The 27,540-nt window shown below is 34.6% G+C and overlaps 1 protein-coding gene across 1 annotated transcript; it reads left to right on the forward strand.

Annotated features, from left to right (window-relative positions):
* The first annotated feature begins 7,817 nt into the window (after positions 1–7,817).
* Positions 7,818–26,042, forward strand: LOC149257928 (uncharacterized). The gene is made up of 4 exons (XM_089392192.1): positions 7,818–8,034; positions 25,139–25,265; positions 25,384–25,453; positions 25,747–26,042. Exons 1-4 carry the CDS (start codon positions 7,818–7,820, stop codon positions 25,981–25,983), a joined length of 651 nt encoding a protein of 216 aa, XP_089248318.1. The 3' UTR covers positions 25,984–26,042.
* Positions 26,043–27,540: the final 1,498 nt, after the last annotated feature.

The following is a 27,540-nucleotide window of genomic DNA, read 5'->3' on the forward strand; positions in this document are numbered from 1 at the left end:
ACCAATTGATGTAGCATGTACAACAACCCTATTTATAACATGAATTATTCATTAAATAATATTGACCCTTCTATCCATACATACATACATACATACATACATACATACATACATACATACATACATACATACATACATACATACATACATATATATATATTATTTTTCTTAATTTATTTAATACTTTTTTCTCAAACATAATTATTCATTTGATCTCTAATTCATTGTACAGAATATCAAAATTGTGGGGAAATTATTTCTTTCAAATCCAACACTAGTTCATCATTTATTATAGTGATAGTCTTAGATGCACAATGCCAAAATGGTGCTAATTTAGATCTAGGCTATCTTGTGATTCAAATATGGCAAATGCTATATCATTTTCAATAAGCATTGATTGAGTCAGTACTAGCTTCCAATCATTTATTTATTTTTTATTTGAGTGATATGGATATTTAGATATCCAGATATCTTTGATGTATTTGGATGCCAATTTGAGGATTCCAAGCCAACGTCACTGATGACATTTATGTGTTGATGTCAAAGATGAAGTCACATGTATTATGTGTAGATTAAGTATGTGATTAAAACCAAAATAATGTTAAGTATGTTATTGGATACAATGTATTTCATAATAGCGCACAAACTAAATTATGTTGAGAGGTTATTTAAACTATTTAGTTTCACTTCACTTCACCAATGTAGCATAAACCACCATTCGTTAAAAATGGCAAGTCACATGCCAAACCAACCATCTAATTTTTTTCCATAGTTAGAGAAATTATGTATCATATGTTGTGGAGAAATTATGTATCATATGTTGTGGGGATTAAATTGAGTTAAATTGATTAAAGGAGAAGTCATTTATATCTAACCATTTTAACTATGATTAATGTAGTATAAACCACAATTCATTAAAAATAGCAAGTCACATGACAAACCAGCCATCCATTTTTTCCCGTAATTAGATAAATTATGTATCATATTTTATGGGGATTAAATTGAGTTAAATTGATTAAAGAAGAAGTCATTTATATCTGACCATTTCATGTTAATAATTTGTTTGGATTTTGAATTTTAAAACTAATTATATATTAAGTATTCGTTGTTATTTTATTTGTTAAATTTATATAGATAAAGAAATAATAAAAAAACCACACGTAAAGATAATAAGAATATCCTAAATCATACACATTTACATGTGTAATAAATTTAAAGTATAATATAACAAGAAAATATTGTAATAGAAAAATATAGAATATAATGATTATGATGACAAATCAAAGGATTTTCTCAAAAAGATTTTTACTACATTATAAAGAATACTCTTAACAGTTTTAAGAAGTTGAATGTGACAGGTTAGTATAAAATGAAGAAGGGGATAGAAAAACTTGGTATTACAAGTTATATATTTTTTTGAATGAAAATAATAAATTGAATGCTACACTTTTTTTTATTTTGGTAGAAATTGATTGTGAAAAACTTGAAATAATTCAAATTGCATTTTTCCATAAACTTTTATTATTTCTTTGAGGAAGTTGGATTCTTTATGCAATGATTTTAATTTTGTAATAATTGGTTCTACTCTAGAAACATTATCATCAAATATTATGGATTAGGCTAGCAAAAAAATAAAGTAGTCGTAGTTTTCATTTTTCTAAAGTAGTTACTAAAATAATGAGCCTTATCCACTTATTATGGATCTTGATCCTATTTTAGATTTAGAATGATTTTTATAAATTAGTAAGTATGTGGAGAACTAGAGAAGGATTATAGGTATGAGTGTAAGATGCGGAGGAAGCTAATTCTTTACATTATGAATCCTCTCTTGATTCATTTAAGGAAAAAACTATCTTGTTGTAACATATTTTTCAAGATATGCTATTATTTTAGTTTTGGTGGAGTATTGTAAATCAATGTACAGGAAGAGTACTTACTCGTTGATTTGATGCATATTCCAAGCAACCATTTTCTACTCTTTCCAGTTTTTCTAATGGAGTTATAATGGAATGAAAGGTAATTAAATTTTTTGCGTACTAGTCTATTGAATTGATATGATCCAACTACTCTGTAAAATTTTGTGTGTGAGTGATAATATAGTTTCAATTAGGATGCATGCATTGAAGAAATTCAATAATTTCCACCGTGGTTAATTTATAATTAATAATTTAATATTATTTTTGAAAAATTACATCATGGAAAATTAAACATTGGAACGTAGTATGGTGGATGATTCTAGTTGATTGTTAAGTCTTTGAAATGGTATTGTTAAAACCAGAGTTTACCTATCAAGTGTTGAGTAAATTAAATGGATATGAAGGGGTTTATCTTTTTCTTCAAATCATATTACAATCCCATTGGATGATTGTGTAAACTTTGGTATTTAACACATTGTTTTTGAATAAATAGTTTGGTAGAATCTTGGATCAATTGGTATCAGAGAAGCAACAATAGCTCTTCTAAAATGGCACATCGACGAGGATTAGTAAGACGCTCTTCTAAAATGGCACATCGACGAGGATTAGTAAGAGTGGCAGCTTGGGGAGCATGAGTGGGCAGGCTTGTAGCAAATGTGGGTTTGCAAGAATAATTGCAGAGACTTCATGAGAGGATGGCAACCATGGAAGTTGCACAAAAAAAGGAACTTGCATGGGAGATGTTAGTGATGTTGAAGAAGAGGCTTCGAGTGAGGAAGAAGTAGAGGAGACAACAAAGGAGAACATGTTGAATATGTTCGCCAAGATATCTACTAGGCCAAAATGGGAAGTGCCATTATGTGAAGGTAACTTGAATGTTGATAAGTTAATGGATTGGATACATGCATTAGATAAATAATTTGACTATGAGGATGTTGACAAGGATAAGTAAGTCAAGTATGCAATGAATATACTTAAATGACATGCAACCCTATGGTGGGACGAGGTACAAGTTGAATGAAGGAGGAAGCCAAAATTAGCCAAAATTAAAGATTGGGACAAGATGGTGGCAAAAATTAAAGGTAAACTTTTACCTAAGCATTATCATATCAATATGTTTAAGCAATTACAAAACCTTAAACAATGGAACATGATTGTTAAAGAATACAGTGAGGAATTTTACAAAGTAAACATTAGGGTTGGGCATGTAAAAGAGAATGATGAAAAGGTTGCAAGGTACATTATCGGCTTAAAGTTTTAGATTCAAGATGAAATTAGATTATTGCCTTTGAAAGTAGTGGAATATGCATATCAGGCAGCTTTGATAGTAGAAGAGAAGATCGCCCGGAAACAAAAATTGAGAAGTAGAGGAAGAAGTCTTGTAAAGGATAAAGTACAAACCAACAGACAAGGATTTTAGTCTCCAAAGGAAGAAGAAGGAAGTTCTAGTAGTCAAACACCAAGAGAAAAATATTTTAGAGGGAGGATATCATTTTCCAAAGGCAGAGGTCGAGGAAGAGATTATCAACCTAGATGTTACAATTATAGACAATTAGGGCACATGTCTTGGGAATATTCTGAACATAGATCAAAAAGGAAACAGGGTGCTCATGTGATAGAGGCAAAGGGGGAGGATGGAGATCTAGTAATAAATTCTCCTCAGGAATGTGAATCTTTACTATTAAAGAGAGTGTTGATCCTTGCAAAAAAATAGACCAAATAACCAACTCATAGGAGGAGTTTGTTCATAACTATGTGCAAGTCCAAAGGTAAGTGATGCAAACTTGTGATTGATAGCGGTAGCACTGATAATATAGTCTTTGTTGAAATGGTAGAAAATTTAAACTTAAAGAAGACACCACATCCTACACCTTATAAGGTCTCTTGGTTACAGAAAGGTCATCATTTTTTTGTTATTAAGCAATGTAAGGTAGAATTACAAATTGGAATTTATAAAGATGAAATTGTGTTTGATGTCTTGCCAATGGACATTTGACATATTCTATTAAGAAGACCTTGGAAATATGATAAGGACGTAACACATAATGGAAACCAAAAGATTTACACTTTTGAGAAACATGGGAAATTACATACACTTTTACCATTTAAGGATGCAAGCAGTAATCAAATGTTAATGTTGGATAACAAATAAGTTTTGAAGGGTGAAGCAGAATGCAAGGAATGTGAACCAGTAATTGAGGTAAATCATTTGCTTCCAAAAAAGATGTTTTTGTTAAATGAATATGAGAATATTATAATCAATGAAATGTTTATGGTAGAAAATAGAGATCATCCAAGAGTATCCATGGAAAAAATGGCTATAAATGAAGATATTTTAATAAATGAAAAACAGAAGAATGTCAAGGAGAAGGTTGCCTTGGAACCCACAGAGAAGTTAATGTGTGAAAAACTCCAAATTCCAGATGAAGGCAATCAATATGCATAATATTTTGGACAATAAATCTAAAGCGATCAACAAAGCAAGTACCTTGGGAACCATAAAGAAAAAAATTCAAATTAATTTTGACATGTTTGTTTCATGCACATGAAAGATGGTTTTAATTGTACAAGTTGAGGTCCTTCCAAATAAATTCTTTTAGGAATTAGCCAAAAGGATTGAGAGAGCTAAGTTTCCAAGAGCATACTATAATATACTTCATTTTTTTAATGGAGAAAGCTAGGATGCCAGAGGAATTTTAATTCATCGTGAATAATTTCAACCAAAGACAAGTTACAACAAATGGTTAAAGATCTCCTTGACAAGAGTCCATGAATATTTTTTTCATTGGGAGTTTGATGCAAGAACATCAACAAACTTTTATAAATGTTATTACATATTATTATTTTTTGAGGAAGTTGAATTCCTCATGCAATGATTTTAATCTTGTAATAATTAGTGAGACTCTAGAAACATTATCATCAAATATTATGGATTAGGCTAGCCAAAAAAAAGTAGTGGCCGTTTTCATTTTTCCAAAATAGTTACTAAAATAATGAGTCTTATCCACTTATTGTGGATCTTGATCACATTTTAGATTTAGAATTATTTTTATAAATTAGTAAGTATGTGGAGAAGTAGAGAAGGATTGGAAGTATGAATGTAAGAGGAGGATAACGTTATTCAAAGTTATTTATTTCCATTATGAATCCTAAAAAACTATCTTCTTGTAATATATTTTTCAAGATATGATATTATTTTGGTTTTGGTGGAGTATTGTAAATGAATGTATAGATAGCGTACTTACTCATTTATTTGATGCATATTCCAAGTGACCATTTTCTACTCTTTCCAACGGTTCTTCTAAAGGAGTTATAACATAATGAAAGGTTGTTAAAATTTCTGCATACTAATCAATTGAACTGATATAATCCAACCTTTGATTGATTTCTCTATAAAATTTGTGTGTGAGTGATAATATAGTTGCAATTAAGATGCATGCATGGAAGAAATTCAATAATTTCCAACAAGGTTTATTTATAATTGTTAATAAAGTATTACATCATAGACAATTAAACATTCGAAAGTAAGAGGAGGAGAAATTTATTTATTTCCATTATGAATCCTCTCTTGATTCATTGAAGGGAAAAACTATCTTCTTGTAATATATTTTTCAAGATATGATATTATTTTGGTTTTGGTGGAGTATTGTAAATGAATGTACATGTAGCGTACTTATTGATTTATTTTATGCATATTCCAAGCAACCATTTTCTACTCTTTCCAGTGGTTCTCCTAAAGGTGTTATAACATAATGAAAGGTTGTTAAAATTTTTGCATACTAGTTGATTGAACTGATATGATCCAACATTTTATTGATTTCTCTATAAAATTTGTGTGTGAGTGATAATATAGTTGCAATTAGGATGCATGCATAGAAGAAATTCAATAATTTCCAACGTGCTTAATTTATAATTGTTAATTCAGTGTTACATCATGGAAAATTAAACATTGGAATATAGTATGGTGGATGATTTTAGTTGGTTATTAAGTCTTCAAAATGGTATTTTTAAAACCAGAGTTTAGCTATCAAGTGTTGAGGAAATAGAATGGATATGAAGGGTTTTGTTTTTTCTTCAAATCATATTGCAATCCCATTGGATGATTGTGTAAACTTTGGTATTTAACACAAATTGTTTTTGAAAAAATAATTTGGCAGAATCTTGGCATCAATTCCTATAAGCCATTTAGTTCCATATTTCACTTTGATGCATGAAATTATTTTTTGTTTCAGTAATTTCTACAATGGAATTTTTTAGATACAAATGTATGCAAAATATTATTTTTGAACAAAGATTTATTCAAAAATATAAAGATGTGTACTTATGTCTTAATTATTATTGATTTTTGTGAACTATTTCTTATTATACATTAATCATTCTTCTATTTGTGTCTAATATTTACATAAACTTGCTTCTAATTATCTAGGACACACACACACACACATAAGTTATATATATTATATAGTATATAATAAGCTTTTATATTATATATACTTTATTTGGATCAATATTATATTTTATCCAAAACTTTCTTTTGTTGGAAACCATGCCCACATACCAATGGATAGTGAGATCCAAAATGAGTATAAGCCTAATTAGGCCCTTCATCGAGTGATACTCCCTCATTTTTGTCAGAAGAATCTTTCTAACCATCTGCAAAGCCCTAGTGATCAAATGAGAAGGCTAACTTTCAAGAGGCATAACTTTTGCATATGAACTCTAATTAGCATATTTCTTTCACCATTAGAAAGGTCGCTTTGTATAAAAAAACACCATGTGGTTTGAAGAAGTGAGATATTTTGGACCCCAGCAAACTTTCTTTAATGTCTCTTAAAGGTTTAAAATCACAATTCTCCAAACTAGGAGCCACTGGTGAAATTGACCTATAAGTTGATTCCTATATGAAATTCATCTTTACCCGGATGTGGGTGACACGTTATGGTTTTAATGAACACTTTGAAGGATGGCGGCGAGGGGACAGGCCACTTGGCTGATGGCGCCCCTCCCCATACCACCCTGAGGCACCTTCAAGACACACTGCAGGCAACATTCAATGCAAGTTTGAAGCGGCAAAAAGTCATTTATTGTTTGGATATGGAGGTACCTCGGTTCATTCTTTCACCGTCTCCCCTGCTCCACTGCACCTGCCCGCCTCAAGCCTATGAACCCAGCCTTCACACTGCAACAGGCCATCACTGCTGGATAGTATGTTGCGCGGATTTTGGTAATGGGTTTCACCATTCCCATTCTGGCTCTGCATTCTAACCTTGGCTCAGAACGACCATGCTCCACCTCACAATTATTCTGCTAGTGCTCCTGTTGCCTTTGTCCCTCCTGTCACTGCTCCCTCTGAGCGCTCAGCCAGCGATATCAGCATGGTGAGACATCGTATGAGAAGTCGAAGGGGAGGAACTCGGGGAGGAAGTTCTCGCCCTCCGACTGAGCAGTACCCTGAGCGTGCCACCTCCTCTCCCTCCCCTGAACTGCATCATCCTCCATTTCTTGGGGCAGGTAGATATCCAAGCACTAGAAGTAGGCGGGGTCTGACTCGTTCTTCAGATGCTGTGCATGGCGACTTTGCTGTCCACTAAACTAATTTTCCTCTGCCCATTCATCTCAATCCAAACTCAACCCAATTCAGGTTCTGTAGCTCCCTGCACAAGCTGATCATTACCGCTACTATCTCCATCCTCTTCACTAAAGAAAACACTCAAACTGCCTCTCAGGTCGACAATTCCAACTTGTCGCAGGAGGACGCTCCCAGAGTTAGCAATTGCAGATATACTAAAAAGAATGGGATACACGAGGGCCTCTTCACTTTGCATGGCCAAAAATTCGGTGGCAATCAGCATGGTGAAGGTTCGAGTCACGACAGGTCTTCTCTACAAGTTACTTCTGGCGATGGTGGAGAGCCATACGGCGGTGATGGAGAGCCACATGGCAGCGTTTCTAGGGACGAGACGGATGAGTGGGCTTGCCCAATCATCGAGGAACCCATCCCGAATGACTTCAACTAGGCTGACGTGGCTTCCAGGTGGCTGGACGTGGCAGCCAGAGATTTGGACGAGGCTGTCAGGGGTTCAAACATGGTTGCCTGGTGTTAGGATGTGGCTTCCAGGTGTTTTCTATCTGGTCTTTTTGTTTTTGTTAGTTTTGGATGGAATCTGGTATCCTATCTGGACTATTTTTCAGGGCGTCATCTCACTGTTTCTTTTGTGGGTTCTAGACTCAAGAATTGATACCATTTTTGGTTTTTATGCTCTCTGTGGACTGGTTTCCCCAATGTTGGGGCAGTCCAGATTTTGTTGATACTCTACATTAAAATTGGTTGAGGCTTCGTCCTCTCTTTATTTTTCTGTAAATATTAATAGATTACTTCTTCTTAAAAAAAAAAAATCATCTTTAAAATCATTATGATAGATGACAAATAATATAACCATCCAATTTAGATCATTCCCATTAAACCTTTAAACCATGTGACCTAGAATCTATTTTAAACTCCATGGTGGAATATTGTGGTAAACATTATTGTTCATGGATAACATTGGAGCTTGAAGGGGAATTGGTTGGGTAGGTTCACTCAATGTATTCCTTGGCTCAATCTCCTTGCTTGTCTTGTGTAAGGTTGGAGATTGGAGGAGGAATTGTTTTGAAAGGTTTTCCTAAAGAATTTCATGGTTAATTATCCTTTCTTTTCTTTGTTAATATTGGAGCAAGGGAGATTTTTGGGAATATTTTCCTAGTGAATTGTACAACTAATTATCCTTGCTTGTCTTGGGTAAATATGGAGCTTGAAGGGGGGAATTTTTTGGGAAATATGCCTAGAGTATAGCCTTAGTGGTGCCTAAATCTTGAGGGCATCTATAAGCTCCCAAAGCTACAAAACTTTGAGACTTCCTTACTACTCTATGAAGGAATCCTAAGCATCATAGTGTCATAACCCAATGGATTGAAAAAGTAGAGAATGGGTGCACTACCTTAGGAAAATGAATGGTGATATGGAAATATATTAGGCGGGGGATACCTGGTATGAACATAATGGAATGGTCATTCTCACCTCGAAAGGGTGGTATTCCTTAGGGAGGCTCAAGGTAGGTTGATGTTTGGAAAATACTAACTACATGTCAGTATGAATGGGTAGAGAAGGTGTCTCAAAGCATTAAATTTCATGGAATTGACCTACAATGCTTGACTGGCCTCTTTTAAGAATTTTTTCCATATGATTGGAGTTGATAATATTTAGGGAGCTAGTTGAAATAAATTTCAAAGTGTATCTATGTACCTCCTACTAGAAATTAATGTATAACTCATAGAAATCCATGGTGATGGGTCCTAATTTCCATAACCATTAAACACATAAGGAAATATCACAACCTCCCATTTCAATAGAAAAAATGTGGGTTTTCAAGGAATAGTCATCCATTTAAATCCACACTTATTCACAATGACCACCACATTTCATAGAACTTCCAATAATAATCGTGATTTGGAAGTTGTTCAAAACATGGATGGAGAAATATGTTTCTTGGGATACATGTATATTAATGAAGTTATGTGATCCAGATTTAAACAGGAACGCAACAAATTACAGAGATAACCATATACACAAAGATGCAGCAGAAATAATACTTCATTTCATTAATGGAAAATACTGAAATATGCTTACAACCAGAAATGGAAATAAACAAGCTAGGGCGATGGTAGCTTATCTCTGAGAAGAGATGTGGTGGCTACATGCCTCTGAATTGTTCTAAAGCTATGTTACAATGAGGCTCGAAGGCCTATTTATTGTTGAGAAACAATGGAAAACCCTTCACATCCCAAAACCTAACCCTAGAAGATGAAACACCAAATTGTGGGCCCCGTTTGGGTAAATTGGTACATCAATTTCCCGGGGTCGTAACTTTGGCATACGATCTTCGTTTGGCGAGTATGATAGCTCGTTAGAAAGATCTATCCGAGTACTACCACTTTGGGAGGCAACATTAGTCCATGGACCCATGTTGCCCCAGATTCCCAAAAAAACGTCGTTTAGGGCCTCAAAACGGCTCTGGAAGTTCAGGACCCGAAAAACTGCTAAAAATAGTAAACTGTGCTACAATTTAGGAAACTGAAAAGACTGAAAGAGACAATTGTGGGGGTCCAAATTGGATAGGTGGGTGGCCACCAACATCCACCTGGATCATTCCTCCCCCTTAGGAAGCAATGGTCCCATTGCGTTGAGTTCCTCCCTGAGATGAGGAAGCTTCTGTCGAGTTGGGTCTCTGGTGAGCTGTTCTGCAATCTCTGATGTGTCCAGAAATGGTGGAAATCATGGTTGACAATGATCCACATTGAACACTCGGAGCAAACGAAAGAATGGAGGAATGCTATGCTTCAAAGCATTGTTGCTCGTAGCCTTGGTACTGGTGTAAGGACCATGTCGGAGTGGTCTAAGTTTCTGATGGGTTCTGGTAAGGCGTTCTCTCTGCAGATGTAACCAGACTTTGTTGCCCACTTGAAGCTTGTGTGGTACCCCTGTGGGTGAGGAGAAGTTGTTCCTGTGTTCTGTCATGACCGTATTCCTTTGATGATGTTGCTGCATAGAGGAACCCTTTGTAGGGGTCATGGATGTAGTAACGATCTTCCCCTTACTCTGGGAGTGAACCAGACAGATGAATTTCCTGGTGTGTGATATGAGCTTGCTGCCTTTCTTAGCAGTGATCAAAGATGTGGCGGTAGGTGGGGCTACCTCTGGTATCCTGTATAATGAATTATTCAAAGATATAATGACAACACGAGGCCTTGACTCATACACAGCATGTCACCTCCAAAAGTATGGTTGGCCTAATAATACATCGCAAACATCCAGAGGTGTAACATCACACAATACCTCGTCCGTGAAGGGTTTGATGCTGTATGGAAGGCGGCACTGCTGGCGAACTTTCAGATCTCGTCCTTCGTGAAGCCACCCGATACTGTACAGCTGCGGGTGCGGTGTAGTCAGTAGGCCCAACCGCTTCACGACCTCTGCTGAAACGAGGTTCTTTTGGCTGCCACTTTCGATAATGAATTGTAGCGGTGAACCCTTCACCCACATCTGTGAGTGGAAAAGGCGCTCCCCTTCCTTTGGATTTTCGGGCTCATCTTTCTGGATCTTGGCGGTGGCAACAGTGGCGCTGGGATCCGCATCAATGATCTGCTTCCCTTTGCCATTCCCCTTGTCGGGTTCTGGCTCAGGGTCGGAACATGCATCTGATTCGGAAGCCTTCAACTCAGCCACCAGCGACTGCTTGGTCCGACACTCACTTGTGTTATGAGTGGGACTCTTGTGGAACTCACACCATTTCCTTGTGTCCTTCTTCGGCTTCATGGTGTTGTTCTTTTCTTGTGGCTTCGACGGGTTGTCTTGGGTCACCCTGCCTTGGCTTTGTCCTTTGGGCTTCAGATTTGTAGATCCAAAGTCTCGCTTCTTCTGTTTGAAATTTTGCTCGATTTTGACAGCGTATCGGTACGTCGTGCCGAGCGAGGAGATGTTCAAGAACACCATCTCTTCCTGGATGTACTTGTGCAGGCAGCCACGGTATTTGAGTACCAGATGCAGCTCAGAATATTTGATACCCAACTGTGTGCGAAGGGTATGAAAAATGTTTGTGAACTCCGGCACATTTTGGTCTCGTCCCTATCGCAGTGTGGTCCATTTGATGTATTTGTCCTCATAGCTTCCGACATGGTAGTACTGCTCCTTGATGGCATCCAAGAAGTCATTACAAGTGGGTGCGGCTGAAAATAGTGAGTCTGTACTTTCATCCTTCTGCTCGCAGTAGGTTTCCGACCAGTCCTTGACGTGGGGGGCTGCTTTGAGAAGATCGAAAACAATCTTTTCCTGGCTTGAAAATTCATGAACAGAAAAATACCCATCTAGCAGATTTAACCATTTATCTATGGCATCTGCGTCTATTTTACCCTCGAATATGGGGATTTCGAAATTAACTTGTACCTTAAACGGCGTGGCGTTTCCAGAGTCGCTGTTGGAAGCCGATGCGTCGCCTTTGGGTAGCCGCTGAAGGATCTGCGCAAAGCTATCCATCATCGCGTTCCTTTGCCGCTCGAGGGCTTCTTCGAGCAAGATTCTGATAGGATCTCCTGCCCCCTCGTCTTTCTTCTCATCCGCCATGGGAGGCCGTCGGGATTTTCAAGGCTGGTCTTGCAAAGGTTCGACCAGTTCAAGCCCTAACTCCTTATATCCCGACCTCGTTGGGGACATGCAAAGAAAAACAGAGAAAAAGCAGACCGCTCTGATACCACTGATCCAGATTTAAACAAGAACGCAACAAATTACAGAGATAACCATATACACAAAGATGCAGCGGAAATAATACTTCATTTCATTAATGGAAAATACTGAAATATGCTTACAACCAGAAATGGAAATAAACCAGCTAGGGCGATGGTAGCTTATCTCTGAGAAGAGATATGGTGGCTACATGCCTCTGAACTGTTCTAAAACTGTGTTACAATGAGGCTCGAAGGCCTATTTATTGTTGAGAAACAATGGAAAACCCTTCACATCCCAAAACCTAACCCTAGAAGATGAAACGCCAAATTGTGGGCCTCGTTTGGGTAAATTCGTACATCAATTTCCCGGGGTCATAACTTTGGCATACGATATCTGTTTGACGCGTATGATAGCTCGTTAGAAAGATCTATCCGAGTACTACCACTTTGGGAGGCAACATCCAACCATGGACCCATGTTGACCCAGATTCCCAAAAAAATGTCGTTTAGGGCCTCAAAACGGCTCCGGAAGTTCAGGACCCGAAAAACTGCTAAAATTAGTAAACTGTGCTACAATTTAGGAAACTTAAAAGACTGAAAGAGACAATTGTGGGGGTCCAAATGGGATAGGTGGGTGTCCACCAACATCCACCTGGATCATTATGTGTTTTATTACTCTCAAATAAGACAAATACTTTACAATGTTTGGCATACCCAATCAATTTGAGGGTTAGGGAGAAAAAAGGTTAGTCAAGGAACATAGGGAGATATATGATACCATAGCCTATAAAGTAGATAGGGGAATTCCTCCAATGGGTAGATTAATAATCTAAGAAGGTATAGCTTTAAATTCATCATAAAAAATGTCCATCAAAATGGTGATAAATAGTTTTTTCTCCTTACATTTATGCCAATGAAAATATTTCTCATCATAGATGTAGCAAAGTCCTCTAAATTGGAACTTTTCCATTTCAGCTTAGGTTAGCTTGTGGATCTATAGGGGTAGAAAATATTGATAGGGATTGGAAAGGGGAGAAATAGTAGGAAAATGATGAAGAATAAATGGTAATATTTTAATTCGAGCTTTCGTCACCTTTAAGCTTCCTTACCTCTTTGAAAGGATTCTAACCAAGTAGTAAGATAAATCATTAGGGATTGTGCATGTATTTTTTCTTCCACACCACTAATGAAGAATTCCTTGAGAAAACTATTGATCATGCCTCTGATGTGAATGATTTGTTGTTCAAAAGTAAGTATGAAATCTTCAATTATACCAGAATGTTTAAGCTTGGCCATTGGTCCCAAATAATGAACGTATGTTTCAAAGCATTCACAAAGGCATGAGATAGATTTTTGTCCAAGACATATAACCTATATAGGATTTATTATTCAATTTCCAACTTTAAGGATCCAAATAATATTCCCACATAAAACTTCACTAAATCATCTATAATTACATGTAGGGAAGAATAATGTCCCATCTAAGTAACCCAACCTCTGGGGTTGAATCCATTAAATATTTTGAGATCCACTTTACGAAGTATATGCCACATGTGAGTCATAGAATCATAGATTACTGAGGTAGAATAATTCCTAATGGGATTGGATGATTTAGACCATTCCTTCGGGGACAAGTAGTCTCACCATTAATAATGCATACATAATGAAGCAAGGATATAAGTTTGCATTTCCATGAGTTTGAACATCTTTTCAAGGAGTGACTTTAGTTTGGATAACTTATCATAGATGGATCAATATTTTCCTTGGCATAAGATTGGTTGTAATTTATATTATGTTGCATCTTGTCGCATAGTTTCCAAACATGAGACTTTGGTGGATAACTTGATGCCACAAGTGGTAGGCATAGACATGTGGGTCCACATGAAAAATATTACTAGAGAGTAGGACCAAGGTAAATATCACTATTTCCTATGTCTATTGAGATAGTTTCTTAGTAGTAGTGGGAGTAAGTCTACCAAAAATACTTACTAGATAGAGGTACCATGACAACTAGTTTGATGCAAGAACTTTATTGAGATAAGTCTCAAATAAGGGTGTGGGTAGGACACATACTATTTTTTTACTACTCTTAACATTAGATTTGTACTCCTACTTGAATATATTGTGTTAATATATCCCCAAATTCTTGATACTATAATCTATATAGGAAATTCATGGAGTAGCAATAAGGGATATGATTTATAGGGTCTTGAGGGAAAGAGAGTTTTAGGTGTTAGAGCTTTGTGACACATGTGCAGGGTCCAATATTAATACTTGACTAAATTTCTTAAGGTACCAAGTAAGGAGGCTTTACCACACCGTTAGTTGTACTTCCATATTGCCTAAATATTAGAGAATATTTTTTCCCAAATGCTTTTCTTAGTGGACTATATCAAAAATTCAATCGATTAACATATCTAAATTTGATTTCAAGTAATCTAGGGTACTTACAATATGCTTGAGGGTACACGGAAGTGAAATTCCACATAAAAGAGTTGTCTAATGTGGTACTACTTGAAGGGGTACTAGTACAAGTTAAAAGATTTTCAAAATAGGTGCAATTGCTTATATTTCCTCTACATATTCTTCCCCTCCCATAGATTTACTAATTAAATTACAAGTTGTTGTGTTATTTATACATACATTAATATGACTTATACTACAAATAAAATCTAAAATATTGGCTTAGGAAAGTGCTTCGGTATCATTTATGTTGTTCTTTATTAGAAAAATTAAATATTTAAAGCAATAATAACATATTATACCTAGATATAGAGTAGAAATGGTGGATTATAAGATAAATAGGTAATTGTAGAGAACGTGAATACCATAAATAGCATCAACTTTATTAATGAAAGTAATGTACATTTTCCTCTTTGAGGGACAATCTCCAGTTGAGCATAGCTCCAATTGCAATGCTTAACAAGACATATCATTACATCACTTCTAGTTCTTTAAATAGCTATATAATATGTCCTACAGACATTCTAGAGCAGGAAAATTTTAGTATGTGGAAACTTCTAATAGTATTTCATACAATTATTGTTTTCACAATAACATTTACTATATGAACCTTATTTACTAGAGATGACCTCAATACCAAGAAACATAGTTGTCTACTACAAAGGTTCAAGGAAAGACCCTAACACAATCTTTGCAGAAACCAATGATAAAGCAAGGGCCAATATAAGGAAAGACTTAGATGCTTAAGCATTCACTTAGGTGCCTTTCATCTACAAAACAAATATTGTTCAATTAACCTCTATACATAATTTCCTTAACTCTATAAACAAGAAAGGCTACACCTTTCCCAAATGAAATGAGGAGGAGGAAAGAAATTCAAGCCACCTATTAGCTTTTAGCTTTGTGCCAAAGCAGACATGGCCTATTGGGTCCCTATAATACTAGTGATTACCCCATTACTATTTTAGTTGTATCCCTTATTAATATTGTTGTGCCCCTATTGCCCCCATATTGTCATTATTGTGCCCCATAGAATCCCTCTATTGTTATTTTTCTGGCTTTATATTATTATTGTTAGGTCGGCTGGCTTATATTGTGACTCCTTAGACTCCTATATATAGAAAGGAGGTTTTGTCATTTGAATCATCCAAGAATTGCTCATTTATGTAATGTAAAGGAGGTTGGCCCCTCGAAGAGGCTGAATTCTAAGGCATGGATCTCTCTTTTCTATCTTTTTGTGAGCTGGTTTCATAATATTTGGTATCAGAGCTTTGGATTCTAAGGTTTCGCTACTCCAAACAGGTCATCGTGGCATTTTCGCTATAACTTTTTTTCTGCGATGTTTTAGAAGCTAAAAAAAAAACCATTTGAGAAAAAATCATGTTGAATCTTGGATCTGAATTTCAGAGCTTTTCGCACTATATTTGCGGAGATATGATCTGAGGAAGTTGGTCTTTTTGAAGACTCCTGAATTACATTCCAAACAGGTGACCTGGGTAAAATCGTCATAACTTTCTCTCTGAGCATCGGATTCAAATTTCGTAGGAAGGTACAGAAAGAGGACGGACTTTAGTTTCTTGTATATCATTTTCAGATCCAAAGGTCAAAACAGTGACTCATGGCACGTCGTACAAGTTCGCTCTACTGAACTAGTCTATAATCAGGTCATCTTGGGAGATTGTGCATAACTCTTCCTTGGAGAATCCAACTTGGATCAGACTGATGGCATTGGAAAGAGGACAAAAAGGGCTACTATAGGTCGCAATTTCAGAACTGGATGATCCGAAATTGCAGAGATACATCAAATTCAATATCAAGCTTCTACAAAGTGAAAAAAGGTGTGTAGTTTTTTTTTAATTTTTGCATAATCTTGCCAGGTTTGAAAAATTAGTTTGAATTGGTAATTTATGCCCCGAGGAAAGAAAATGCAAACACCTAGTAAGAAACCTGAAAGCTCTAGCAATACTTATGAAGAAGAGGAAGAAATGCAACATGATATATCAAAATTATGAGACCAAGTGCAACAAGTGTCACTTGCACAAAAAGCAACAGAACCTAAGATGGATGGTTTAAGGAAAGATGTAGAAGCTAAGATGGATGGTTTAAAGAAAGGTGTAGAAGCTACGATGGATTGTTTAAATAAAGGTGTAGAAGCTAATATGGATGGCATGGAAGCTAAGATGAATGGCATGGACGCTAAAATTGATGGCATGGATGATAAGATGGAAGAATTTAAGATAAATATGAATAAGTTGCTACAAGAAATGGTCACTAATGGTGAAAGGGTAGTAAAGGAAACTCATGATGAGAACAAAAGAAATGTTAATCATGATTCCATAGACTCTAATGTTGGATCTAAGACCCACCATATTCCAAAAATCGATATGAGGAAGTTTGATGGCAAGGATCCCGCAACATGGATATTACAGATGGATCAATTTTAAGATCTCAATAATGTGCAAAACACACAAAAGGTACGTATTACAACTTTATATTTGGAACCAAATCAATTTGTATGGTATCAATGGCTTTTCTCTCGTAAACAAATTATCACTTGGGCAATTTTTACAAAAGAATTAACAGCACATTCTAAGGATATAAAAAGCAACACTTTTTTTAGCCAATTGATAAGTCTCAAACAAAAGGGTTAAATAATGGAGCACATTGAGGAGTTCCAAAAATTGAACATAAGGGTAAAAAATATTCCAGAGGAGCATAGGATTGATGTGTTCATAGGGACTTTAAAGGATAATATCCAACATGATGTTCGCCTTTGGGAACCTGATTCATTAGAGAAGGCATTCAAGTTAGCAAGAAAATTGGAAAGAAAAATTATGGCAACCAGGAAGCATACCACTCACAACTATAAAGATGGAAGTGTTGTTTCCCCTAGTCTTCCACAACCTATAAGGTTGACACCACAAAAATTGGAAGAAAAAAGAGAAAAAGGGCTTTGTTACAGTTGTGATAGCAAATACACTAAAGGTCATAAGTGTGCTGAGAAGAAATTATTCTACATAGATTGTGAAGAGGAAGAAGAAAAGGAGCAAGAAAGGTTAAAAGAAGAGGATATACTCCAGGAACAAAGCCTAGATAAATAAGAAATGAATCCGACCATATCTTGTAATGCATTGGCAGGAATTACCACTCCTCAAACCATCAAGATAGAAGGACAAATCAAGAAGAAAAAGGTAATAGTGTTGATTGATTCAGGAAGTACCCACAATTTTATTCATTGTAAGGTAGCAAAAGAATTAAAATGCTTCTTATATCCAGCACCAGAGTGTCAAGTGATGGTTGCAAATGGAGGAACAATAAATTGCTCTGGAAAGTGCCATAATATCAAGCTATCCATGGGAGAATATGTATTGACTAGCCCAATGCTTTCCATTCCAATGGGACGTGCTGATGTTGTAGTAGGAGTCCAATGGCTACAATCCTTGGGTACAATAGCTTTTAATTTTCAAGAACTTTTCATGAAATTTTATATGGAAGGAAAGGAAGTTGAATTAAGGGGTATTGCAGGGAAACCGGGAAAGATAATCAGCTCTAACGGTATGACAAAGCTTCTAAAAAAGGAACAAAGAGATGTAATTGCACAATTATGTTCACTAGATGTTTCTACATTGGAATCATCTATTTCTTCAGATCTCCAAAAAGTCTTGGACAATCATTCCAAGGTATTTGAGACTCCCAAAGGTCTCCCATCTATTCGTGATCATGATCATCCTATTCATCTGATTCCAGGAAGTGTTCCTCCAAACATTAGGTCGTACATATATCCCTATGCCCAAAAGAGTGAAATTGAACGTATGGTTGCAGAAATGCTAGAGGCTAGTATAATTCAACTGAGTCAAAGTTCTTTCTTTGCTCCAGTAGTATTGGTGCACAAGAAGGATGGATCATGGCGCATGTGTCCGGATTATAGGGAGCTCAACAAGCTCACTATTAAAGATAAGTTTCCCATTCCAGTCATTGATGAATTACTGGATGAGTTGCATGGATCAATTTACTTCACCAAGTTGGATCTTCATTCAGGATATCATCAAATCAAAATGAAGACTGAATACATTCCGAAAACAGCATTTAGAACTCATGAGGGTCATTATGAATTTTTGGTCATGCCTTTTGGCCTTACCAATGCACCTTCAACATTTCAAGGTTTGATGAATTCCATTTTCAAACCATTCCTTAGAAAATTTGTGTTAGTATTTTTTGATGATATATTAATCTATAGCAAGTCTTGGAAGGATCATGTTGAACATGTTGACAGGGTGCTACAATTATTGGAGGAGAAACAACTATATGAAAAAAGATCCAAATGTTTCTTTGGAGTACAAGAGATGGAATATCTGGGTCATATTGTATCTCATGAAGGAGTTAAGGTAGACCCTAGCAAAATTAAATCCATTAAGGAATGGAAAATCCCCACATCCATAAAGCATCTGCGAGGATTTCTTGGGTTGACAAGGTATTATCGCAAGTTTGTTAAAAATTATGGGAGCATAGCAGCACCTCTAACAACATTATTGAAGAAAGATGCATTTTCATGGACTCCAGAAGCAACAAAGGCCTTCGAGCATCTTAAAGAGGCAATGTGCCAAGTACTGGTCTTAGCTACACCAGACTTCACAAAAACCTTTATTATGGAATGTGATGCTTCAGGAAATGGAATTGGTGTTGTTTTAATGCAAGATGAAAGACCCATTGCTTTCGAAAGTCGTCCAATCAAGGGAAAGTTTTTACACAAAGCTATTTATGAGAAGGAAATGTTGGCAATACTCCATGCACTTGAGAAATGGCGACCCTACCTAATGGGAAGACACTTCAAGGTAAAAATGGATCATGATAGCCTTAAATACTTTTTAGAACAAAGATTATCCTCTGAAGAGCAACAAAAGTGGGTCACAAAGATGTTGGGTTATGACTTTGAAATCATCTACAAAAAAGGGAAGCAAAATGTGGTGGCAGATGCACTCTCAAGAAAGGATGAGGATGTGGAAGCATTGTTGTGCGCCATTTCTATTATCCAACCAGATTGGATAAACGAAGCAAGGGAGGAATGGAAGAATGACGAAGAAGTGTGGGCACTTATTCGAAAGTTACAACAAGACTCCAGTACGTCTGATACATTTAGCTGGAAAAATGATTCGTTATGGTACAAAGATCGCTTATACCTCTATAAGAATTCCAGCTAAAACAAAAGATTCTTATGGAATTGCACACTTCTCCCTTAGGAGGGCACTCAGGGTTTTTAAAAACTTACCACAGGGTTAAGAAGGAATTTGTTTGGGAGGGCCTTAAATCAGATATTCAAAAGTTTGTGGCGGAATGTTTGGTTTGCCAACAAAATAAAGTTGAAACAATTAAGACACCAGGTCTATTAAAACCTTTATCCATTCCAAGCCAACGTTGAGAGGAGGTTTCAATGGATTTTATCACAAGTTTACCCAAGTCTGAGGGAAAGAGTGTCATCATGGTGGTAGTTGATAGACTTACCAAGTATGCACACTTTTGTGCATTATCACATCCATTTAAAGCCAGTATAGTTTCTACTGCATTTATGGAAACAATTCAAAAGCTACATGGAAACCCAAAGATTATTGTAAGTGACGGAGATCCCATTTTCACTGGAAATTTTTGGACAAAATTATTTTCTTGTCTTGGTACTCAGTTAGCTCATAGCTCATCTTATCATCCTCAATCTGATGGGCAAACTGAGATAGTAAACAAATGTTTGGGAGGATATCTTCGTTTCTTTGTATCTGATAAACAGACACAATAGGTCAAATGGTTGCCTCTGGCTAAATGGTGGTATAACACTTCCTTCCATATAGCAACAAAAATGACCCCATCTATGGCACTTTATGGATATCAGCCACCATCCATCACATCATATTTAAGAGAAAATTCTAAGGATCAAGCAGTGGAACATCACATCGAACATCAACAACATGTCCTCCAACTCTTAAAGGATAACCTTGTGTTGGCACAGAATAGAATGAAACAACAGGCAGATCAACATCGTAGCGAAAGAAGTTTTGATGTAGGTGATTCCTACGGTTACAACCATATAAGCAAATGTCCCTCAAGCAAGCTAAGAAGGATAATAAATTATCACCAAAGTATTATGGTCCATACAAGGTGTTGCAAAAGATTGGTACTATGGCATACAAATTGGAGCTTCCTACAGCTTCTCGATTGCACCCAGTTTTCCATGTTTCATGTTTAAAGAAGGTTATAGGTGACAAGCTCCCAGTTCAAACAATATTGCCAAAACTTGATGAGGAAGGAAAAATTATATTCGAACCAGAAGCAGTCACAGAAACAAGAACTTGATAGTTACGAAATCAATCAATTTCGGAGTATCTTATCAAGTGGAAGAACTTATCCGCTAAATATTCCACATGGGAGGATGAGAATTTTATACAGAAGCATCCAGAACTACTGAAGCGTTGAGGACAACACTTTTTTGAAGGAGAGGGGCATGTTGGGTCCCTATAATACTAGTGATTACCCCATTACTATTGTAGTTGTATCCCTTATTAATATTGTTGTGCCCCTATTGCCCCCATATTGTCATTATTGTGCCCCATAGAATCCCTCTATTGTTATTTTTGTGGCTTTATATTATTATTGTTAGGTCGGCTGGGTTATATTGTGACTCCTTAGACTCCTATATATAGAAAGGAGGCTTTTTCATTTGAATCATCCAAGAATTGCTCATTTATGTAATGTAAAGGAGGATGCCCCCTCGAAGAGGTTGAATTCTAAGGCGTGGATTTCTCTTTTCTATCTTTTTGTGAGCTGGTTTCATAACATGGCCCTCATCAATCCAACCCTTACACTAGGTATTATGTGAATTCTACGCTTGATCAATGTAATATATGCTTTATATGGAGAGAGAGAATTCAAAGAAGAATGGGAGCACAAGCAACTTAGAGCCGCCAACTTTGACGTGGCATTAACAAAACATAATATAAAATTAAAACCACCAATTTCCACACCACCCTTGCATATGCCACATGTCAAAGTTCTACAATTTCAATTTATTTTTTAATTCCCTTCAGCAAACCCTAAGAATAAAAATCTAAAATGATATATTTATTCTACCTAACTCATTGAAAAGAAAAATGTAAACTAAAGCACACACCAAAAATGCATTTTTAAAATCAAAACATAAAAAATAAAAATAAATTGAGAATGGCAAAGTTTGCAAGGACTTTTTGATTTCCTCTATTGCTATCAATATAGTGCCTCAAGGAGACAATTGGGTACATATACATTAACTATGCACATATATTCCATATATAAGTATTCATCAATACATTATATATTCATAATGATTGTTTGTCACATTTTCGAACTAAATTATATTTGTGAGATTCCATATAGTTTATGGTCAACATAGAATATGTTCATCTCCCAACATTTTGATTAATCCATTTTTTGAGTAGTTTTTTTTTATTTCTATTATATTAATCTATTTTTTTTAGTGTCCCAATTGGGATGGGGCACCATGAAAATGATCTAGGTCACCTGATCCACCTCATTGGTAGCCAAGTGTTGTGGAATAAGATTACTAGAAGGCACCCCAATGCATAGCTCTAAATGTTATGCCATTGAAACAGACAAGAGGAATACACCTTTATGCAAGAAGGAAATGAAGGGGCTATCGCACATTCATGGCACACTTGAAGAGATGAAGAAAATGTGAATCATGGGAATGATGACTTGATCTATCTACCTTAAAATTTATATGTGGGAAATTTCCCTAAATTTATAGCACCTTTACATGATCATGCCATCCCTTAATGGAAAAATATCCTAGTTTAAGGGAGATATTTGTGGTAATTTTCCATATTCATCCCCTAATCTCTTACTAGCTTGTCTAGTTGTCCTAGCTCACTTTCAGTTTTAGAATTTGGTTTTAGTTCATAATAGCCTTGACTCTATGGCCTCTCATTTTGCTTACATGAGCAAAACCCCTCACTTTATTTGAAAGGGAAGAATGCTCTATATCCAACTAGGGATAAAGAAAATGCCATCACTATTGCTTCGACTTATCTTAGAACAACTTTGCTTTGCCTCTAAAATATTGTGCATGTTGTTGAAGAAAAGGTTGAAATTTCCATAGCCTTAATGGAAAAAGCAGAGGTCAAGGCAATGATTCTTGACTTCATTTTTGATCCAGGTTCAAGTCGCACTAGGGAAGCAAAATTCTACTGCACAAGGAAGATATATAGGCACAAAAAGGAATTTTTGGCCCATGCTCTAGTATCTTATGATAATGAATAGAAGGATGTTTGCGACCATGTGGAGCTAGTCGAAAAATGATTACTTCCTTGTCTTGGTTAGTCATGAAGCATGGTGAAAAAATTCAAGTTGAAACTCCTATATCTTCTAAGGAAACTCCAATTATTCTCCATTCCTCTACTAAAAGAGTTAGTTACAACACTCCTCTCTAATCTTTGAGCTTTCATGGAGTTATTCTTTTCCAAATAAACTTATCTTTTATCTGTCACTCTTTAGTATTATAATCCTAGTTTCCTTTAGGGAAATCCCTTCAATATGATTCTTATTTTTCATTTGTCATTTGATTCTTAAGCCTAGTTTCTACTTTTGGATAAATCCATATAGTGTTTTGAGCAAGTTTGTTTTGTTTTTAGACAAATCCATATGGTGTTTTCAGTATGTTTAACCATAAATTTTATTTACATATTTTAATTTTCTAATAAAATAATTGAATTTTTTTTCTATTTTATTATAATAAACCATTTTATATTACATTAACCCATTAAAATAATTGATTTTTTTTGTATTTTATTATAATAGACCATTTTATATTACATTAACCCATTTTTCATGCCTTTTTATATTTCTATTATATTAATATAAATTCAATTTTACCTTTTTCTATTACATTATATTAATAAAAATTTTAATTATATTATATTAATAATTTTTTTAATAAAATAATTGAATGGTTTTTTTTATTTTATTATAATAAACCTTTTTATATTATGTTAACACATTTTTCATAGCTTTTCCTATTTCTATTATATTAATATAAATTCTATTTTACCTTTTTCTATTATATTATATTAATAAATTCTTTTAATTATATTATATAAATAATTTTTTTTATTTAAAGTTAAAATTAATAAATTATTATTATTTTTAAATAATTTTCAAGTAAAAAAACTTGTAAAATGAATTTATATTCATTATTAAAATATAAAAAACTATACCAATAGCATTGAGAAAGGCCCTGCTTACATCTTTGCGTGAGATGCACTTAATAGAAATTGAGGAGAGAAGTACTTCGAATAAAAATGAGAAAATAGCCGAGAGGAAAATAGGAGATTCAAAGAAATGGGGACCTTTTGATAAAGCCAAAATTTTAGAATAACCTGATGCCCAGTTATTCTTAAAACATATCTTTCTTTTTGGTTGCACGGACTATTTCTGCCTTGCAATGGCGGGTCTGGCAAAGTATCCTGCCTTCAAGACTATAACAATGGAAATTACATCAAAACCAATATGCCAGTAAAGAAGTGAAGTTGAAGAGCTGTGAATCACATAATCTCAGCATTCTGTGTGTTGCTGCCAACATCATATTTTTGTGTGTGCAAGCATTAGGATTTGTCATAATTCATGGGTCTGGAGTAAATGTATTGATTTCGGAAACATGTGAAATATAATAATTTTTTTGGTTTTTATATTAATTTTGTATAGAAAATTTTAAAGATAGAAATTTATCTTAAAGTTTAGAAATCTCTAAAAGTATAACTAATCCAAAAATATTTTGGATATTTTGTTTTTTGAGGTTTCTGCGAGTTTCATGATTATGTTATGTAGCATATCTTCTGGATACATCGCATTAAGTTTCTTTATAATCGACGTTTCGAACCAGCGATGGTGATTCATCTTTACTGGTTCATCTTCAGGATGTGAAAGATTGTTGAAGATAAACCACCGTTCTGATTTGAAATGTCAATTATAAAAAAACCTAATACAATGTATCCAAAAGATATGCTACATAATTTTAGATATTCTTATAAAACTATTTAAATTTCTAATCATTTTATATATTGTCCCTTTAAAATTTTAATGATTTTCAAAATAAAATAATTTTATATTATAAAATATGAGCAAATCATAGAGTTAAGGCTTCTGTGATCTATATCAGTTTTAGAGAAGATTCTTGGGCGAAAATCACATGGAATCTCATTTGTCGACGTGTTTCGAACCAACTAGTGTGGTTCATCGTCAGTTACAAGTTCATCGTCAGTTACAAGTTTTTTAACTTGTAACTGACGATGAACCACACTAGTTGGTTCGAAACCCGTCGACAAATGAAATTCCATGTGATTTTCGCCCAAAAATCTTCTCTAAAAATAAGCAAATCATTTAAAAATAATAATAATTCTTTTCAAAAATTATTAAAAAAACACTTACCGATATTAACTCCTAAAATTTTCATTAATGCTATGATACAGAACGCGTCTCACAAGAATATGTGACTAAGATCATAGACGCTGCATTTGACAGTTTGCCCGGTGGAAACGCTAAGAAGAAATCTGTGACCTTTGAGCAGCTGCATGAAACAGCAATTGAAATGTTCAAGTAGGCTTGTAAAATTAGGGCAAAAGTCTGCAACTCTAAATTTCATTTCATTCTTCTCTATGGTTGAAGATCCTTTCTTCCTTATTTTTTTCTCTTTCCTTCTGATTTTTTTGAACAGGAAACTCAACGAGATAGGTGGCGCCCGCTGGGTTCCTCCATCAAAGGAAACCATGGTCAAAATGATGGAGGTCTGTAATAGTTTATCTGTATGGTATATTTATTAATTTTTAGACCAGTGTGATTGACTTTGATTATTTGAAAAACAGCTTTATTATTTATTTTTTTAATAAATTTGTTTTGAAATTTTGTTAGAATTATAAATTTGAGATAGGAAAATTTTTATAATTCGAATATTTTAAAAGTCTTTAATAATTTTAATTTAAATAATAATAAGAAAATTACAATTTTAATTAAAAATTTGATTCTCGGATTCCTTTCCATAAGTGAAATTTAAACATGGGTGGATACCAACTACATGCAGGAATATGATTTAGACAAAAATAAGGAAATAGATCGCGAAGAATTCCACGGGTTTGTCGGAAAATTCTCGAGACATCTGGTAAAAACATACGCAAGAGAAATACTGATTGTGACAGTAGCAGTCCCTGCTGCGGCGATGTTGACAAAGAGGGCCGCTCGGCAACTACCCAGTGCAGTTTTTTATGCATCTGCCATGGTTGCTACTCTGTTAATCAGAAGCAAGTTTTTCAAGAAATAAAATCTCCGGGCCGAATGTTGAATCTGAGAGCAAATGGTTGAAGGTCCTCTTAAATATATAAGAGATATGTGATATCTGCTTTCAAAAAATGTAAAATGTTGATGTAGCACATCTAATTGTTGTTCCTAGTATGAATTAATAACTCTGAAGGATATTCGACTGTTGATAGAAATTTAGATTATTATCATATAATTACAGGAAGATAAACCACTGTAATTAAATATAAGAAAATCACATTTTTCTAATCAAAATATTAAGATAGTTATAAGGTTTAAGTTGTTGTCAACATTCAAATTGAGTAAATTTCATAACTTATATTTATTATTCCAACTATTTTTCCCATTTTAAACAAAATAAAGTAAAAATACATTAGAATAAACTTTATTTTAATTCAAATATTATTAGATTTATATAGTTTTGTTTTTCTTGATACTTCATCCAGGTTGAATTTCTCTCCTATCATCAAACCTCGACTCTCCATACCATTTATATGGTTGACTGACTTATATCAATTCAATATTATACTCATGATACGGTTTGGACACCGCCATAGCCATTATTAATCCTTGCCCTATCACGGATTAGTGAAAACATTTAAAATGGTGTCAATTTCATATATTACTTTATTTAATTGAAAAGTTCTATATCTATATATATAATTTGTTTTTTAATTAATTGAAAAGTAATTATACGAATATGTTACTTTTTGATATATATAAATATTTTAAAATTAAAAATATATATATATTTTTGATATATGAATAGGTTTATGAAATTATAAATTACCTTAACTTATAAATATTTTAAAATATATATATATATATATATATATATTATAAGTGTATATTTTTAGTAGGAGTAATTTATTTCTTTTAGTTAGGAAGAGATTTTTTAGGTAGATAAATAAATTGTTGATGAATGTATTTATCTAATTGATTGAGAGGTGTTTGGTAAAGGTAGCAAAGTGGGTCTCGGACACGATCACAAGCCACTACTACCAGTACATGCATATCATTGACATATATTAATATTTGAAGCTACTCTCAATAGAAATGAGGCAGAAAAGAGATTCCCTTAATGTTGGAAGAAATGCAGCTCAATATGCACTCAATGGTTTGTAGGATCATACAATAGAAAATCACTTACGTACATCCACCTTAACCTAGGTTGGTCTCCCAGATGCAATAAGGAGCCCATTCCTATAAAGACTTATGAATCTAATAAGTCTTAGAGATAGTTTCCTCTTTTTCAGTTTTTAGTTCTATGTTTTTCTCGTTAGTATAAGAATGACCATAGAGGCATAGCATATGAGACTTGTGTATATAATGTTTGCTTAAACATCACGGAACTTTTTATTTAGTTACTTTGGCCTAGTTTCAGTGGTAGGTCAAGACATACTTCAATCTATTTAGATGTATACTCTTGAATTCCATGAACACAAATTCTATCTTACCAAAAAAAAACTACTCTCATTTATAATGGATCTAATCATGAATCTAATCTCTGGAAATATATATATATATATATATATATATATATATATATATATATATATAT

The sequence above is a fragment of the Pinus tabuliformis genome, chromosome 6, assembly GCF_031772625.1.
Source record: "Pinus tabuliformis cultivar Carrire ecotype Pingquan chromosome 6, CPIR1, whole genome shotgun sequence".
Classification (NCBI taxonomy): domain Eukaryota; kingdom Viridiplantae; phylum Streptophyta; class Pinopsida; order Pinales; family Pinaceae; genus Pinus; species Pinus tabuliformis.